The sequence below is a fragment of the Lagopus muta genome, chromosome 8 (assembly GCF_023343835.1).
Source record: "Lagopus muta isolate bLagMut1 chromosome 8, bLagMut1 primary, whole genome shotgun sequence".
Lineage (NCBI taxonomy): Eukaryota > Metazoa > Chordata > Aves > Galliformes > Phasianidae > Lagopus > Lagopus muta.
The window spans coordinates 18477432-18495017 of NC_064440.1; the positions used below are offsets into that span (position 1 = coordinate 18477432).

Sequence of the window (17586 nt, forward strand, 5' to 3'; positions counted from 1 at the left end):
CTAAGGGGCTCTATTTAAGGCTACTAGTGTTTTGTCTGTAAGTCCCATTCAACAACAAAAAAGCATGAGGTAAACTGGTAAGCTGGCTTTTAGAGGCAGCAAGTAACGTGAAGTCATAGGTCCATTTTAAGAAAGAAACATCAGAATGAAATTTTGAAAGGAGGAACAACATAGTTTTTGAGGGAGCTGCCAGTAAGGTGTTTACCCAGAGCCTGCGAATTGTGTAATCTTTCTCAAGAGCATCACGGTGCTTATTTGAGAGTAACAAGATGAGATGACGTGGAATAAAATGAGTTCCTTGTGAACCAAAAGCACAGTCAGCAGTGCCTTCTGATCTGACACAGGCCTCCAAGAAAAGTAGGAATAAAATTGTGTTTGCAGCATAACTGGTCATGGGCCAGGCTATACTTTATCACTTTCTCCGTGCACCTTTGATTGCTTACTTATGAGAATGGCTAATTCCTTGGGATGTGTTTGTACTCCCCAGGGTAGTTGTCTTGTCTGTTTGATTTATATGATATGAACAATTCAAAAATGATAAAGCATTATTGCATAAAGATTAAATGCTTTAGCCATTAACGTGATGGTGCAGTAAGAATTTACTTAAATTTTTCATAATGCAACAGATCATAACTTTGAGTTACTCCATTCATCCATAAAAAGAATGCAGAAGATTAGAAAGTAACAAAGGTGTTCCTGAATTTAGAAGGCTATTTGTAGAGAGAGGAAATGTATGCAAGTACAATTAGTAAGAGGTTTAAAAAGTTTAAGATTGAGTATGTTGAAAGGGAGAATATGTTTACTGGCTACTTTCTCTGTACCTCTGTTTTCAGTACCCACAGAGCCTGTTTCATGGTTTCTGTATTCAACAGGGACTTGTTCTGTGAACTGAATTTAACAGGAGTGTTTTCAGGGATCTGCTTTTCATCTTCAAGTAACGGCAGTTGTATTACCTGTTGTCCTATTTTTCCCTGAAGATGGCCTAGTGAAACAATGTGATCACTTGAAGTATGGTTCTTCTTGTCCCTAAGTTATATAGTATCAGTAACAGCTTTTGAATATAGTTCTGCCTTTCTCCATCTTCTGTCACTGGTCTTCGTCCTCTAGTGAACTGTGTACATCACATTTTGCAGCTGCTCTTCTACAACCGACTTATAGGATGGTATGTTGATGGATTCTTTTGTATGCTGTATTTCAGGATATTGATGTCCTCTTTGTTTTAAACTAGCCAGAAAGAAACAGCAAGAGGAAACTAGCAAAGGAAGCTGTTCTGACTATTGATTTTCTTATGGCTTTCAGTGGTTCGTTAATTCCCCTAACAATTTCTTCCTAGGTAGCTGGCTTGATGTGACAATCAGTAGCCAGCAGAAGAGGGGCTGTCATGGCTGGGTGAAGCCATAGCTGATAATCTCAGTTTTGCCTTATGAATTCTCTATCTATGGTTCATTTATTTAGTGTAGAAGCAAAATAGAGCTCTCTATAAATAGATTCCACTATTCCACCATAATTTTGAATACGACATTCTCATTCTTTCAAATTTGTGTAGATGCCAGAAGAACATCAGCCAGCTGGTTCACAAGACAGGCAAGAAGAGCTGGTCAAGTACTGCTGAAAAATTAGCTGTATGCAAGAACTGTTCATATGGGAACAGTATTTTTTAGATATGTATACATTATTTTTTTCTCACTACTATTAACTGAAATTGCTTTTATGTCCCTAACAGCTGCATTAAAATTCAAACTATACAGTGCTGTATACCACTGTTGTTCAAAGCGCAGGATGCACTGAGGATCATACTAATTTTAAAACCAGTATAGCTATCTTGTTTTACAGTAAACAAGAAAAAGGGTGCCTGTTTGAAGTCAATAAGGCAAATAACTCTTGTATGAAAATTCAGTAAGGCACTACCAAAAAGAGAACTGCAACGCTAAAGCTATTTCTGGCACTGTTTCTCTCGCTTATGGGTCCCTTTTGTTCCTATCATTTCTGAGAAAGATAGCTGCAGAATAATAAATGTGCCAGAAAAAAAAATTTGACTTTATTCTAGAGGTTGTTACGTCATGTAAAATCTCTACATAACATTTATGTGCAGTCTGTTCTGTTATTTTCACAATATAGTTTGAACTTTGTGAATTTGCATTGAGAATCAAAGAACTTCTGGAATACCATGTCATTTCTATGAGGCATTTTTGGAGGCTGTTTAGAGCCATTATAGAAGACTGTGGTTCACAAAGGGAAAAATGACTTGTTGACTGCCTGTAAGCCATATTTCTTTTGTTATCTTTTTATAGAATGATATAATCATCTAGGTTGGAAAAGACCTTCAAGAAAACGTCCAATCATCAACCTGTCTTTCTGAATCCTGTCACTGAATCAAGGCCCTTACTGTCACATCCACTCTTTTTTTATCAGACAAACCTTGCAGTCTGTTTGTCTTCCTGTTAAGAGGGTAAAATATATAATTAATAATTCTAATGGCAATCTTATTTTTTCTTTAAATTTAGATCAAACTTGTTTATGTATCTGCCATCTTAAAACAGTCTGTTGCACATGGTCTCACTTGATTTGTTGTGACTTCTAAAGGTTTCCAGAATGTCCTGGTGGTTAAAAACAAACAAACAACAACAACAACAAAACTATTGAAATTTATTTTCTCAATGGGGAATGTCTCACTTCACAGACAATTGAAAGAAACACTGTCAGTTGCTGAAGCCTGTTAAGATTTTGTTTTCTCCTCTTGTTTCTCAGGGTTAGTCAACACTGGTTTACAACTTTAAAAAGTAGTTTGTCTCTTTTTTTTTTTTTTTTTTTTCTTTAAGAAAATCTTTCTATTTGCTCCCATTTCTGCCTGAGAGTATCTTGTCAAGACTCCTGTCTAGTTGTCCATTTGCTTTGCATTCTTTAGTATGTAAAATAAGGCTTGGTAGAGTGCAAGGGGGTTGTTGATAACATCTAGTCATTCCTTAAATAGCTTATGAGTGTGCAGTCACAAATAGCTTTGTGTAAGTTGTTCCCCAGCCCGTAGAGTTAATTGCCAAAGTGTAATTTTTCAGCATCTGCTGTGGGCTATTTTGCTTGCCCGCTTGGAACAGATTTAACCACTGAGAAGTTTTCTCCATCTGGTGGCAGAAATTGTGAAATTCTTGTAATCAGGAGGTCTAAAATAGGTTGAGGCTCCCTCTGGGGAGGACAGTGCTTGAGTTTTTCACAGCTAGAAGCCACCCTTTGTATATCACTTAAAAGCGCAGAACAGGTATAAGATCTGATGTGCAAGCAGTGAAGTCTTCCTAAAGAAATTTCAACTTTTGCATTCTGGAGTTAAGGTCTTGTGGATATGGAATACAATTTATAGAATTGGTTGCATTCATGTGTAACTTTTCCTTGTACAAATAAATAAAAATATGGCAGCCCTTCTTTTAAGACACACTATTTTGTAAAGCTCAGTAAATGAGTAAGTAAGCAAAAACTGAAGAAAAAGCAGAAATTGCATACTTTAAAAAAAAAGACATTTATAATGCTTAAGATACTAGTACATACTGTTCTTTTGCTTTTTTATAATGTAAAATTTTTACATCTGTCACAGAAATTTCATAACTTTGTTGTGTTCAAAGAATGCTTTCACTGGTGGCAGATACAGAACTGTGTTTGGTATGTATTGTTTGAGTTCAAGAAGAGACTTTCAGTTTAAGCAGAAGATGATTGTGCTATGGCACAATCTGCTTCTAAGCTGGACATGAACAAAGTTCTACGTTGTTGTAAGAATGCAGAGAAGTGCTTACTCATTAGAACTTTTCTTCTCTCTTTCATCCACTTTTTTTTTTTTTTTTAATTTTAAAGAGAAATATATTTGTTCACACTGGCAGCTTAGGAAGGGAGGCATTCTAATAAATATTACACTGGTATGAAGAGTGCTACGCATCATTTTCTGGACATTCTGTGTGATAGGCTAGTTGTTATAGTGATGGCAAATGCCAGCTGCCTTTACACATGAACGTCTGTAATATTTCTCTTGAAGTATTAAAGTGACATGTTCAATATGTCTTTGGCTTCTGTTTAACTTTTTTTTTTTAAACTTGGGATACAACTGTTCCCGCTTACATTTGCATTTGTCTTCCTACTCCAAGTAAAGCTTGTTGTTAAGGTTGGCTTATCAGAAGCTACATGTCTGAGATTGCTGTCTTCAGTTCATGCAGTACAGTCTGTTCACCGATTTCAGCAAATTCTCTCTCTTGACCTGCTTCAACATTGAGGTGCTGACTGTATGTGTTTGGAATACTATTCTTTATTTGCAGCATGCTGTATTGAATCCAAGCAGTGAGAAACTGTCGTGATTATTATTGACCTTCAGCAGATTAATGACATTGACTAGATTTTTCTTTTTCTCCTCTGCTCTCCTTTCATCTCTTCTCCTCCCTTTCCCTCCCCTCATCAAGAAATGGAATGTTTTGTGCTTTCTGTGTGGTAAATTTCTGTAATTACACGTCGCTGCTTTTTTTCTTGGCATTTGAAGAAATTTAAAAACTTATTTCCCCTGCAAAGATATCAAGAATGGAAACAAACATTTCCATTTTGCATACTGGTACACAGATCTGGGCTGCATGTGAATTTGAATGAAGTTTATTTTCTTCTCTAGCATGATTAGAAAACATAGTTATTTCTTTAATTACATTGCTTCATTTCTTATAATTTCTTAGACTTTTTATCAGGTTCACATTCCTTCTGACTAAATTCTTGGTGCCAGATAGTTGTCAGTGCCAGTGGGAATGTTATAGAGGATAAAAAGACAGTAGGAAATGGCTCAAACCTTGAAAGTCAGGTCTGTTTGGGATCATTTGGAGTGAGGTGCTAGCTGATTAACCTCCAAAAGCTGGGAGCTTTTGCAGTCAACCATGGTGTTGTCTTCAATTGCTTATTTGAAGATTACTTTGTAATTTTTCTCCTTCAGTTTGTTCATGGATCTCAGAACTTAATTTTCCAGTTAAGTGCAAAAGTAGCTGAGGTGGTCTGCATACTGACAGCCATGCTGACTGAAACAGAGACAGAGACGAGTGGAATTGCTGAGAAACATCTTCAGTGATAATTGTTACTCTCATGACATTCCTGTTGTCTACTATCAAATTGTTTTGTATTTTATGATACCTGCCAGGCCGGTCTAAACTAGTGAACTGGTTATATATAGCCCTATTGAAGATGTATCAGATATGATGAAGTGTTTTACCTACTGAGTGTTTGCCTGGCCATTATCCAGGGAGTTAGATAAAATACATTACATGAATGACATAGCTTTTTAACACACAGGAAATAAGGTCTCATTTCATGAGCTGTGTTAAACCAGTTGTATAAAATGTCCATTAAAAGTGCATGCAATAAAAAGAGAGATCAGATATTGTCAAAAGTTCAGAAATGGGTTCAAAATTATTTAGCATATGCAGCAATGTATAAAGCAGATAGTTAATACACGCAGCAAAGTAAGTAAAGAGAAATGGTCTAACGTGTTTTCTTTGCTTTCCTTTATCTACTGATCTTATCTCTCTGCATGATTTTCATTTGTCATTCCATCTGCGTTTCTTCTCAACATTTGATTTCTTTATCATAACACGGCTGCTTTAGTTCAGTTACTTAAGGCTTACCATTGTATGTCTGTCTGCTTTTTTTTCAGGAAGCCGTTGTATGGATTATTTCAATACAATTCCAGTATGATCGGACTAGAATCATTAGCTGATCCCACAGACACCTGGGAAATTATAGAGACTATTGGAAAAGGCACTTATGGTAAAGTCTATAAGGTTGCCAATAAGAAAGATGGGAGTCTGGCAGCAGTAAAGATTCTTGATCCTATTAGTGTAAGTGAAAGTATTAAACTTCATTGCTAATTTAAAAGAATTTTTAAACAGATTTAAAATGTAAGTTAAACATAAGATATTGAATGCATCCTGAGGAAATGTTTTTTGCACAGTGCATTGGCAGAAGGAAGCCTGAAAGGTGCTGCTGAAAATTTCATCATCTTGCATGCTGTTTGAAAATAGCATTTACTAAGTTTCATTTTTATATCTATATAAGTAGTCCGGTACAAATTCAGATACCTGTGCTTTGAGCATGCATGTGATAGGAAAGCACAAAGGCATTCCTCTTAGGGGTCTGTTTTAGGAAGGAAGACAAAAGATACTGTTAATCTTAAATGTTCTTATTCTACGTTCCCTAAAAGGATTGCTTTTTCCATTGCAGAAATACTGTGAACTTCATTATATTTTACAATTGTCTTCTGTAAGTGTCTAACACTGATAAGCAATAATTAAAGAATAGGCAATAATTAAAGTCCAGGCAAAATTCTTGGAAGTGGTTCTCTGCTAGCTCCAGTTTTAGTGGGATTTAAGTCCCTGACCTCCCTTGAGAGCCAAGGCCCTTGCTCTCAGTGGAAGAGTTAGCTGACCACTGTACAGGTTGGATTAATGTGGAGTTTGATTGTAACAGTCGAGCGAGTATATTTACTATGAAAGGTTGCATTTCTATCATCTGCAACTTCTGAAGCCTGTCTTGCTTTTTCTCTTGTGCAATTCTGGGAAAAGTAGTAAATCAGACAATAGCCTCAAGATAGATAAAAACAAACAAGTCAGAACAACCCTCCACGTGAATGTTTAATATTTTTAGTAGTTACAGTCTCTGCAGAAGCAAGGAAATTTACTGCTTAGATATTTTTCTGAATTTTGGCCTATGAGCTGATATTCAAATTTTTTTAAATTGTCACAGAACTGTTATATTAACAAATGCTTAGTAACATTTGCTTATTTAATGAATGTTGATATTTCTCTTTTCAATAGTTTCTAGTATAGTCTGTCTTAATGTTTTTATTTTTACAACATTCCACTTGGAGGTTTTGTGAAATTATTCGATCCCATCTGTTGTCCTGTTTGGACCACAAACAGGAAAAGACAAAATAGTGAAGAGTACTTTCAGCAGCGCTGGAAGAAAACCATTTAAAAAAAAAAAACATTGGTTTAAAAAAACATTTAAAAGTACAAACTGCTTAAAAATAGCTTTTTTTTTATCCATAGGCGTTTATTCTTGCTTTACACAGGCTTACTGTGTTTATATGTTCTGTATGTTTGTATTTAGGATGTAGATGAAGAAATTGAAGCAGAATATAATATTTTGCAGTTTCTTCCCAATCATCCTAATGTTGTTAGATTTTATGGGATGTTCTACAAAGCAGATCAATATGTGGGAGGACAGCTCTGGCTAGTACTTGAGGTAAAAAACATCTTGATAATATTACATCTTAACTAGTGAATGTGGTGGGTCTCTGTTTTCTATTGCTAGGAGAGTCACCAGCTTTCATGATTTTCTGATAGGGGCGATTTATCAAAAGACTGGTGATAGATGATATGTCATGTACTGTTGAAAATCTCACAAAAATTTGTTAAAAAGGGAAAGTCCTTACATTTTATTTCTATTCAAGTTGCCACATTCTGCCTCAAAAACCACTGTATCTTGTTGGTAAAAATGTTTTGCTTAAAAACGGCTTGATTTTTCTTGTTGGAGAAAATAACGTTCAAATTTTTTGAGAGGTCAAGCACTCAAGGGAAATGTAAAACATAATGTAGAAGTAACATGGTAAAAAATTAAGGAACATGTTGCCTGTTGCAAAATGAACAGAGAAAATGTAATATAAAACTAAAAGTTAGTTGTTCTAGAAAGTAGCAACAGAAATGCCTACTATTCTTCAGTGGCAATTGGTATTCTTGCAGTGAAAAATGTAAAATGACACATGGTAGTCTTGTTGGCAGCTAACTGATTGCAAAAGATTTTTTGCAAGATGAGTGAGGATTTCTAAACAATTTCCAGGCTTAATAGATGCAGAGCTTTACACAGGCTGATGTTCAGTACAATGACATTCATTTTGCTGTGTTATAAGTAGGCTGAGAAGGCTAGCATTTGCTTTTTAATTACAGTTCATTTTAGAAATTTTATTCCCTATTCTTGAATGATGACTTGAATCAGAATGGAAAATCTTTACTTCCCCTTTAAGTCATAGAATCTCAACAACGCGTTTAACTTCTGTTTATGGTAGAATTAGGTAGCTTGAATGAATGTTCTTTGACATTTCATATTAAATTCCATTAACTATTGATAAAGCAAAGATTTAGCATCTTTGTTTTGCTGTTGCTTTTTACTGTATGCCTACTGGCTTTGTATTGAATTTGAATTTGAGCTTGGATTTCCATGTGGTTTTTTTTGTTTTGTTTTGTTTTTTCAAAAGTAGCACATCAGACAGGTTATGTGTGGTATTGCATATAACGAAATTTTTTATGGTAAAATTGTGAAATACTCTATATAACAAAATTGAATGTAGAATTTGGAAGAGCTAGGTCTATATAGACCTTACCGACTAAGTATGCTCTTGTCAGTTGCTTTTGGTGCACATTTTCCAGACTTTAAAGACTTTTTGACGTTTAAAAAAATTACATTTTCCTTACATGGATAAATTTATGGATAATAGAAAAGTAAAAATCTGGTTGTTCCCTGAACTTGTGTTGTCATACAGTTTTATGCAGTAGTTATTCACAGCCTAAAAAAGCGTGTTGAGTAACTGAAGGCATGTCTTGCTTTTTCCCCCCTTTGTGTCTTCCCACTTCACAGCTGTGCAATGGAGGGTCTGTCACAGAACTTGTCAAAGGTTTGCTGAATTGTGGCCAACAATTGGATGAAGCTATGATATCATACATCTTATACGGTGCTCTCTTGGTAAGGTTGTTCACTGGGCTTGTAATGACAGCAGAGGGTGCAGTTTGTTCATCTCATGCATATATTTTCCATTTATAAAGAATGATAATGTTGACAATATTTTCTGGGCTATTACTGCAGCAGGAGTTGTATCAAGCATGTAATCTGGTGGACAGATGTTTCTATAGACTATGTGCAGATTGTCTTCATTACATTCCCTAATAGTAGGGTGGTAATTGTTTTTAAATAAGGGAGTAAACTTATTTTTGTTACTGCTGGCATATAGGGCCTTCAGCATTTACACAATAACCGGATCATTCATCGAGATGTCAAAGGGAACAACATTCTTCTGACAACAGAAGGTGGAGTCAAGCTCGTTGACTTTGGTAATGACCACTTCCCATTTGTTTTTCTAATACATGCAGTCTAGCCAAAGGCATCTGTTTACTTTCCACTGGGAAGGCAGAATGCTATAGTGAGAGATTTTCGGGACAATTATCAAGATTATTTTAGGGAGGAAAAATGGGGAAGTAACTTGATACACCAAGAATAAAAATGGTATCCAAAAAATCAGTAACACATTTTTAACTTAAAAGAGCAATCATAATAATTTATTGTTTAAAGTATTTTTGAAAGTGTCATTTACAAATCTTTTTTTTGCATTTTGCAAAAAATGTCAGTTTCACAGTAATTGTCCTAATTTAAATTTAAATTCTGTCTTTTGCATATGAAAAGAAAACATCCTTCTCTTTGAAATGACATTTGCTAGCCTCTAGCATTTTGCTCCCTCTGAGCAGAAGGTAAAATGGTCCCATGTGTCCAAAACCCAATATCCATTTAATATGTTATTATTGCTGTTGTATACAATCATGGCCAGTCTGGAAATATTGTAAGAAATAGATGGGTAGGGAGAGGAAAAGAGAAAGGGCCTTGTCAATAAAATTTAATTCAGTTCAGCATTTTTCTTCTTATACATATCCACTCAGAAAAATAACACATTGCTGTATGTAGTCTGACAGATATGTATACAATGGAAACGAATTATTAGTAATATGTGATTCATTAGTTAATCATAAAATGCGTAAGGTAATCACCATTGAGAATAGTATTGCTTGGATAACAGATGCATATCTAGTAGTGCATGAAGATAAAGAAAAATGTTCACAAACTGAGAGTAGCATACGATGATATGCCAAAAATCCTGCAAATAGTAATGATTAAAAAATGAAATTCATATACTGGAAAATAAATGTAATACCATGACATCATCAGCATTACAAATTTGACATTAAAAATGATTGCGTTGGAGATTATAAAATAAGTTGGAACCAAGAAAGTAACAAACATCTCAGTACCTTCTAGGGACAGAAATTCATTATGTTGAACAGTAGAGGTAATAATTAAAATAGTGCTGGGAGAAACATGGCCTGAAGCAAAATTTGCAGCAAGTCCCTGAGCTAGTATGAGGGAGACAAGTAATTTCTCTATGAGTGTGGTCGTTGTTTGCAACTGCGCCCTTCTGGGAAATATTGGCTTCTCTCTCTGACAACTCTTATCATACATGTCAATGGCATTAGCTGCTCCTCAAGATCAGCTTGGAGCTCCTGAGTCCAAAGGCATATCTGTGGTATACAAATCTAAGTGGCATGTTCAGGAAAACTGAGAATCCCAAGATTTCTGGCATCTCATCTCTTTCCATGTTGTTGGGGCTTTTTTATTTCTTAACATTTAAGACTCACCAATAATCGTAGCAAATTATAACATATGTACCTCAGAAAAAGACATGAGCAAACGCTCACGTGTTTCCTAGTACTTAACCACTAGGAAATATCGAAATGTGCTTTCTGTCTGACAAAGTATTATGCACTAAGGCTTCATTGAATTGCTCTTTCTCTCACTAGCCCACTGCTTTAGTCATAGAAAGGACTTAGGATCAAATTAGGACTGAGTTGCAGCTGCAACTGTTGTCTGTAGAATTGTCCCATTTGTTGCAGGAGGTGAAAGATGTTTAGTGAAAAATGCAGAGTTCAGGAAGAGCTTTGCTATTTTAGAGTTTTGCTATTCAGACAGCTGAAGGACATCAAACTGGAGCCTGTTCTTGCTTCTGCTAGGGTTTCTCTTTGTTGGCACTTGCATCAAGCTTTTTAGAAATGGCCATTCTGTGTTCCTCATTTTCCTTATATCCAGTCTGAAACATTTTGTACTAACTTGTAGAAGAGCTGAGTTTGAGCTGCAGCTGAGAACGTTACAGCTCTACTTTAGTCAGATGGAGTGCCTGAAAACTGAAAGATCTCAGATTAAGAGCACAAAAACAGTGGATGCATTTGATATTTTTAGGCTAATCCCTGGAACTAATAATCCTCTCCCATTTTGAAGGAATGTTAAGGAGATTTGTTGTGTGATAAGGAGTGAAGAAAATAGGAAAGGAAATAATAATCCAAGATTTAGTATTGAATTGTGCATACAAAATGAGGGTCTAGAGTCCGAATCAATGGAGATAAAAGGAAATACTCAGAGATTACCTTGTTAGCAAGTTCTATCCATTATATAGGGGGAAGAGAAAGTGAATTCATACTCAAGGCAGTATGTATGGATATTAGTACACTGAGAGGATTGCACAGAGTTATTTTTTTGCTTTTATTGCGTGACTTTTCAACTTCTTTTTTCTTTCAACTTCACTCAACAGCATGACATGCTTGAACTCATCATTCACTCATGTTCTTTCTCTCTTTTTCACCATCTTCCCTCTTTCCCCCTTTGTCAGCTTTTTGATGTTCCATGCTGTTTTGGAATGTCCATAGATAGCAGCTACAAGTTAGGCCAGCTTAAGAGAAAACAGTTAAATGCACAGAGGCTTGTAGACTCCAGTCATTGGCTGTTTTGCAGTGTTACCCACCAAATCAAGATTTGCGATCACACTGAAATGAAAAATAAGTACAGAATTGAATCTTTGGTACAGCAATCCAATTGCTTAATTTACAAATGACTGATTTTGAGTCTGAATTTCTTACTCACTGAAATCGGGCACAAATCTATTATGTCATGGTGTGTTTCTACCTGTTTTTCTTTGTGGGTGGTACTGTGGGAGTAGATCATGTTTTCTTTTGTTTTCTTTTTTCCCAACAATGATAGCATGAAATATTTTTGTCAATATTGTATTTGTTCAGCTTATTTGAATGCTCCTGAGTTCTACAGGAGCACAGTTGACAAGAGCACAGAAAATGATTTGAAACTTCATTTTGATTTGTTAATATTGTTTCTTTTTGTTCTAGTTCCTTCCTTCCTTTTTTCTGCTGTGCTTCACTAGCCTAGCCTCAGTCAGAAAACCAATGAAGCACAGGCTTTGTTTTAAGCACTTGCTTAATTCCTAAGTGTAAGCTACAATGTGAACTTAAGCTTCCATGTTTTTCAAAGGAAAAGATTTGTTTTAAATAAGTGCATAAATGTTTTGTTGAGAAGGAACTTCTGCAAGGTTCCTGCCAGCAGCATTCAGGGAATAAATTTCAGCTAGACTTGGACAACATTTCTGGAAAATAGGTTTTAAATTCAGATGGGAATTTGAAATGTTCCAGAATATACTCATGAAAAACAGCAGAAGGAGGTATCTGTGATATTAAGAGCTGATTAAATTTTTTAATTTGAATGAAAATGCTTCAGACTGAGATAATTCATAAAAAAATCTTGTAGCAATCCAGAAAGAAAACAGCAAGCTGTGGTCTGTCTAGGATGAGCTGTGGAAAAATGAAATTAATCAAAGAATTCAGTAGTAACACTGCGCTTTAGCCTGTAGCTGTGATCTCAGTCTTAGAGGTTTGTTTCTTACATACTTCAAATAAACTGATTGACTTGATTTAATGAATTTGAAGCCAAATTTGTTTCTGTTTTGTTGCAGGTGTTTCAGCCCAGCTCACCAGCACACGGCTACGTAGAAACACCTCAGTGGGAACACCCTTTTGGATGGCTCCTGAGGTAGGCAAATGTTTTTTGAATCCTATATTGTCTCCCTTCACTGTAATGCGTGATCTGTTGGCACTTTAATCAAGAAATATCTTTTCATCTAAGGACCATATTTCTACTTTTCTCCACATCTATGGCCTCTGTCAGTGAATGTACTACTACTAAAATGTACAAACTGGATTCTTTGATCAGTATTAATATTCACTATTTTTGTCTCTGTAATGTTTCCATAAAAATACAGATGATCTCCAAGTAATTAAGGGTTGTTGTATGGGAACTGCTGAGTCACGGCCTGAACCTCTGATTGATCACCTGAGGTGAGCCATGAGTCTGCCAGAGGAGCACAGGTGAAGGCAATTCACCTGTGCTGCCGGAAGGGATGGAGCCAAGCTCCACCCCTCCTAGACCTATTTAAGATCTGGCTATGAGAGGGGAAGGATCCTATCTGGAGATCCCCTCTTCTGGTGTTTTTTGTAGGTGAGCCTAGCATATGGGTAAGCCTTCCATTTATTCTCTCTTATTATCTTAGTCTACTTTGCTTAACTCTCTTGTTCTTTTTTTGTGATTATACATCTTAATATCCACTGAATATGCAGTTGTCTTGAAGATTTTATGACTTCCCTGTCATAAAGTCTCCTGAGATTTCACACGTATGGGGACCAATCCTCTCTTGGACTAAAGTTTTTGAAGTTAATCTGGCCCTGCATGTTCTTACACAGTGTGAACACGATTCTGTGCATGTCTGTGATTTCTGCTACGTTATACGCAAATTTCTGGTCTGAGGAAATGCATGCAGTTTTTCTGTAGTTGGCTAGTTGATCTGTTTTGTTGATCCATTTGCTCTATTATGAAGATGGATTCGTTAAATGTAGGAAAGGTCCTTTAAAAAATGATAGTTAATACCCTATTTATAATAATATTAATACCCTATACCCTATTATGAGACACAACTCATAATGCTCATCCTGATCTATTACTGGCCCAAACAGCACCAATATTTATAGCATAGGTAAATTTAACAAGGACTTCATGTCCACTCTATTGAAATAGGCTGGTCTATCTTTTGAGGATCTTAATGTACTTTCAAAAATTTACTTCTCCTTCTCTATTAGGATGTTATGTCAGACAGTCAGAATGTTCTGTAGACTGTGCTGCAAGGAAGTGGTTTTTTGTGTGTGTGCGCTTGTCTGAGCATTTCAATACAGGGTGGAAGAAGGAGGAGTTCCCACATTACTATCTTGATTTAAGACTGTGAAAACCTTGACTCAGCTGTGTGTCCTGTAACCTTAATTACAGACTGTCTTGTCAAGTAGTTGGGCCAAAAAAATTGTAAAAAGGTGTTTTGGAAACACTAATAAGCTATAGCATTGCATAGCTCAAAATAATCTCAAACATGTTGATAACATGAGATCAGACACAGTATGAAGGTAAATACTGAAGTGTTTACAGGAAAGAACAAAAGGGTTCATTTATAGTCTGTCTATTGTACTCCATGCTACTACTCACTTTTTAAAATACTATGGAAGTAGGTATATATGTCAATTAAGGGAAGGAGATGTCAGAGTGAAAAGAGCAGTTGATGTATATTCTAATGTATGGGACTCAGCTAGTGTTGGGTCATGGTCTGAGCCACTGGTTGGTCACCTGAGGAAAGAACTGAGTCAACCTTGGGAGCACAGGTAAAAGCAATTCAGCTGTGTTACTGGAAGGGGTGAAGCCTTGCTCCCTCCCTGCTAGACCCAATTTAAGGGCTGACTGCCACTGGGGAAGGATCTCTTTCTGGAGATCCCTCTCTGTGGAGTCTTTTCTGTGAATCTAGATCTTTGGATGTAGGTGAGCATTCTTTCCTTATTTGTTTCTTTTCCCATTTTCACCATTCCCATTTTCATCATTCTTTCCAGCTGTAATACAAGCTGTAACATATAATAAAATGTGAGCAAATACTTAAAGATTTAAAATGCAACCAGTGATAGATAATAATAATGAAAACATAAAACTCATTTGCTTTCCCAAGGTTTATGTCTAAAACAAACAAAAAACCAAACAGGCAACAATAGTTATAGCTGTTTAACTATGGGAGATGGTTCAAGAACTCTGTTTCTGACTGGCAAAATCTGAAGTTCACAGAATTCTTTTATTGGCTGGGGATGTGCACACTTGGACTCGTGGGCTGGCATAGGTTAAAAATACAGAAGAATAATCTGCAATTGTTCCAGATAATGTATTCTCTGTAAATTTAAGGTCAATTGGATGTTTAACTGAAGGTTTTAAGGTTTAAAAATATTAATTTTTGCCTTTCTTGCTGTAAGAAATAATGCATTTTTATAAGATTATGAAGTCAGAAATGGAGTGAAGAGGGAGTGAGTTGTTTCTTTGTAAGCTCTTAAACCTAAATAATAATAGTCTCATTTGCATTGGAGCTGCAAATACCTTTAGATATATTTGAATTTGGAGGAATTTTGGGTGGAATTTGCATCTGTTACAAGTGTGTAAATTTGTTTCCATGTGCAAAACAATTTTAAGTTTTGTGCAAAAATCTGTCTATTTTAAAATAGACAATATTACTTATACATCCTGTGGTTTCCTAAGGATGGCTGATTACAGCTGAGCAGGGAAAAGAAGCTGCTGTAACAGATCCAAAATTGATCTTCCACACTCTCACAAAAAAATGGTTGGTATTTTACCATCTCCATAACAACAAGTTAGATCACAAAAGAGACACAAGGTACCTTAGAAACCACTGTGCAAGCATTATTTATGGAATCACCTTCATTGCAGCTGTTCTGAAGCCTTTGTAAAACATTCTTTACAGAGTGACAGGAATATTATGAAATATTTTCTTGAACTCGGATTTTTAGAGGTGATTTTTACAGTGCTGTTTTGCTTGAGTAATTGCAATCAATGTCAGAAATCATACCAAATTTATAAACCATCCTGCCTGAAAATACTCATTCTCAAGGTAAAAACCCGAAGAAATAAACAGAGACTGAGACACATTTGTTCAAAAAATACAACAACATAGATGTAACCAGTGTGCATTATGTGCATCATTGAAAAAGGATCAAGTCTAGCTTGACATACTTCCTGTTTGGAAAAGATTTGTCAAAATAACTAACCCAGTATCATAAACATAGTCACTTATCTCAGATATGCCTGTGTGAAAAACACTGATGAAGCTTCATGATGTACCAGTCTGCAAAACAGCTGCAAGATGCTTATGTATCCATCCTGCTGTTGTTGAAATAGCTTTAAAACTTGCTGTTGTGTAACACATGCTTGAGTCGCTACAGTTGCTTTCTTTGTGTCTGTATGAATGACCTATTTCCCTTGACGTGTGAGATGCAATTTACTCTACATCTTGGGAAACCTTTCTGGTATTTTTAAAATATGCATCCAAATTTTTATGTGAAATTTGAATGCTTAGGACTGAAATAAACTGAAAAAGACTGCCTGAGTAGCTGCTTTTTAGAAACAGTGATTTCTACATGAAACTGTGCTGAGATCAGTAAAACTAGAAAAGCACCCAACAGTCTCAAAAATCTTGCTGCCAAAATTTTTGATACACGATAAATTCTATGTCAAATCCAAATATTCCTTAAAGAACAGGAAGGGAATGTTATTATTCAGAGAAATAGAAAGGATTCTTTTTTTTTTTTTTTTTTTTTTTTTTTTAAATTTGGATTCTTACTATCTTCACGTGAAACATAAAAGCCCCAGATTGTATAAAGCTATCACGGAGCCCCGTTTCAGGTATAGGTGAGAAAGATGGATGTAATCAGAAGGGGGAATAGGGATGGAAGATGGAAGGATGGAAGCCTTCCTTAAAGGAATGGACTACAGGAGTGTTTTGGAGAAATGAACCATGTGAAGTAAAACTGACAATATTTTCCTTGGCAAAATGCAGGAAAGTATTCAGATACAAGTGAATAACAGGATATGGGCAGGACACAAATACACTGGAAACAAGAACCAGCAGTTAAGCCTGGATAAGGAACAGTCTGTATAATGAGGAAAACCATCACACTGTAAGATGAGCAATACAGGGATTATATAAAAACTGTACTTAAAATAGCGAAAGATCACTGAAAAATATCTGTGGCTTGAGGGTGTCCTAAGATATCTGATTCAGCTCACTATTTTTGCTGGTCAGCACAAAAATCAGTAGCTTTACAGTTTTGAGACGACTGGGACATTGTTTTTTTTCTTGTTCTTTTCCTAATGATTGTGAAGTTTGAGTAGCAGTAACAGTGCAGATCAAAAAGATTCGTCCTTGAGCATTTGTTTTTGAGCAGAACACAGGATGAACCAAAAAGTTGCTGAAAACGAAAACGCAGAATCAAACCAGGCAGTGTGGAAGCATCTGAAGAACTTGGCAAGGGTAGAGAAGCTTTGAAGTAGACTCCCTGAAAATCAGTCATTGCTGTTTAAACCTAATTAGGATTATCTCGCAGTTAGAAAAACAGCCATACAGATGCTGGAACACAGAAAACTATCAAACCAAAAAAGATAAATAAGGTGGAACTGCTTAAGTACTGTGGTTGTTTAGGTTGTTTGAAGCTTCCTATTGCCAAATACCTGACGTTACCTGAAGACTGTTTCTTTTATGCTGAGATGAATTGTGTTGAATGCAAGAGGAAACAGATTAGGAATCTTAGAACAGAACTGCCTTCACTTTCTCACCCCCTAACCTTAATGTGTCTTGTTTTCAGCCTCTGTTGCAGAACTGGCAAAACCTAGCCAGAACTAAATGGCAAGCTTTCTTTTTCCCAAGTAATTGAAATATCACAAAAGCGTGAACCTATGCCTGCACTCTGAGTTTTATTTACCAGTTCACGTTTTGTTTAATGAAGTTATCATGATCTAGTCAGCTAGATTCTTGCAACTAACCCTGACCCTTAAAATAAGCTC

At 35.9% G+C, this 17586-nt stretch overlaps 1 protein-coding gene across 10 annotated transcripts in view; it reads left to right on the forward strand.

The window, feature by feature from the left end:
* Window positions 1–17586, forward strand: part of MYO3B (myosin IIIB) — a 193721-nt gene that overhangs the window by 19735 nt on the left and 156400 nt on the right. For all 10 annotated transcript variants that reach the window (XR_007378568.1, XM_048953066.1, XM_048953065.1 and 7 more), the window contains 5 exons: window positions 5660–5843; window positions 7114–7248; window positions 8638–8742; window positions 9008–9107; window positions 12614–12690. Coding sequence is in view for 9 of the 10 variants with exons in the window: in XM_048953066.1 (XP_048809023.1) it covers window positions 5660–5843; window positions 7114–7248; window positions 8638–8742; window positions 9008–9107; window positions 12614–12690 (601 nt within the window). In the remaining variant the exon portion in view is untranslated. The remainder of the gene's footprint in view (window positions 1–5659; window positions 5844–7113; window positions 7249–8637; window positions 8743–9007; window positions 9108–12613; window positions 12691–17586) is intronic.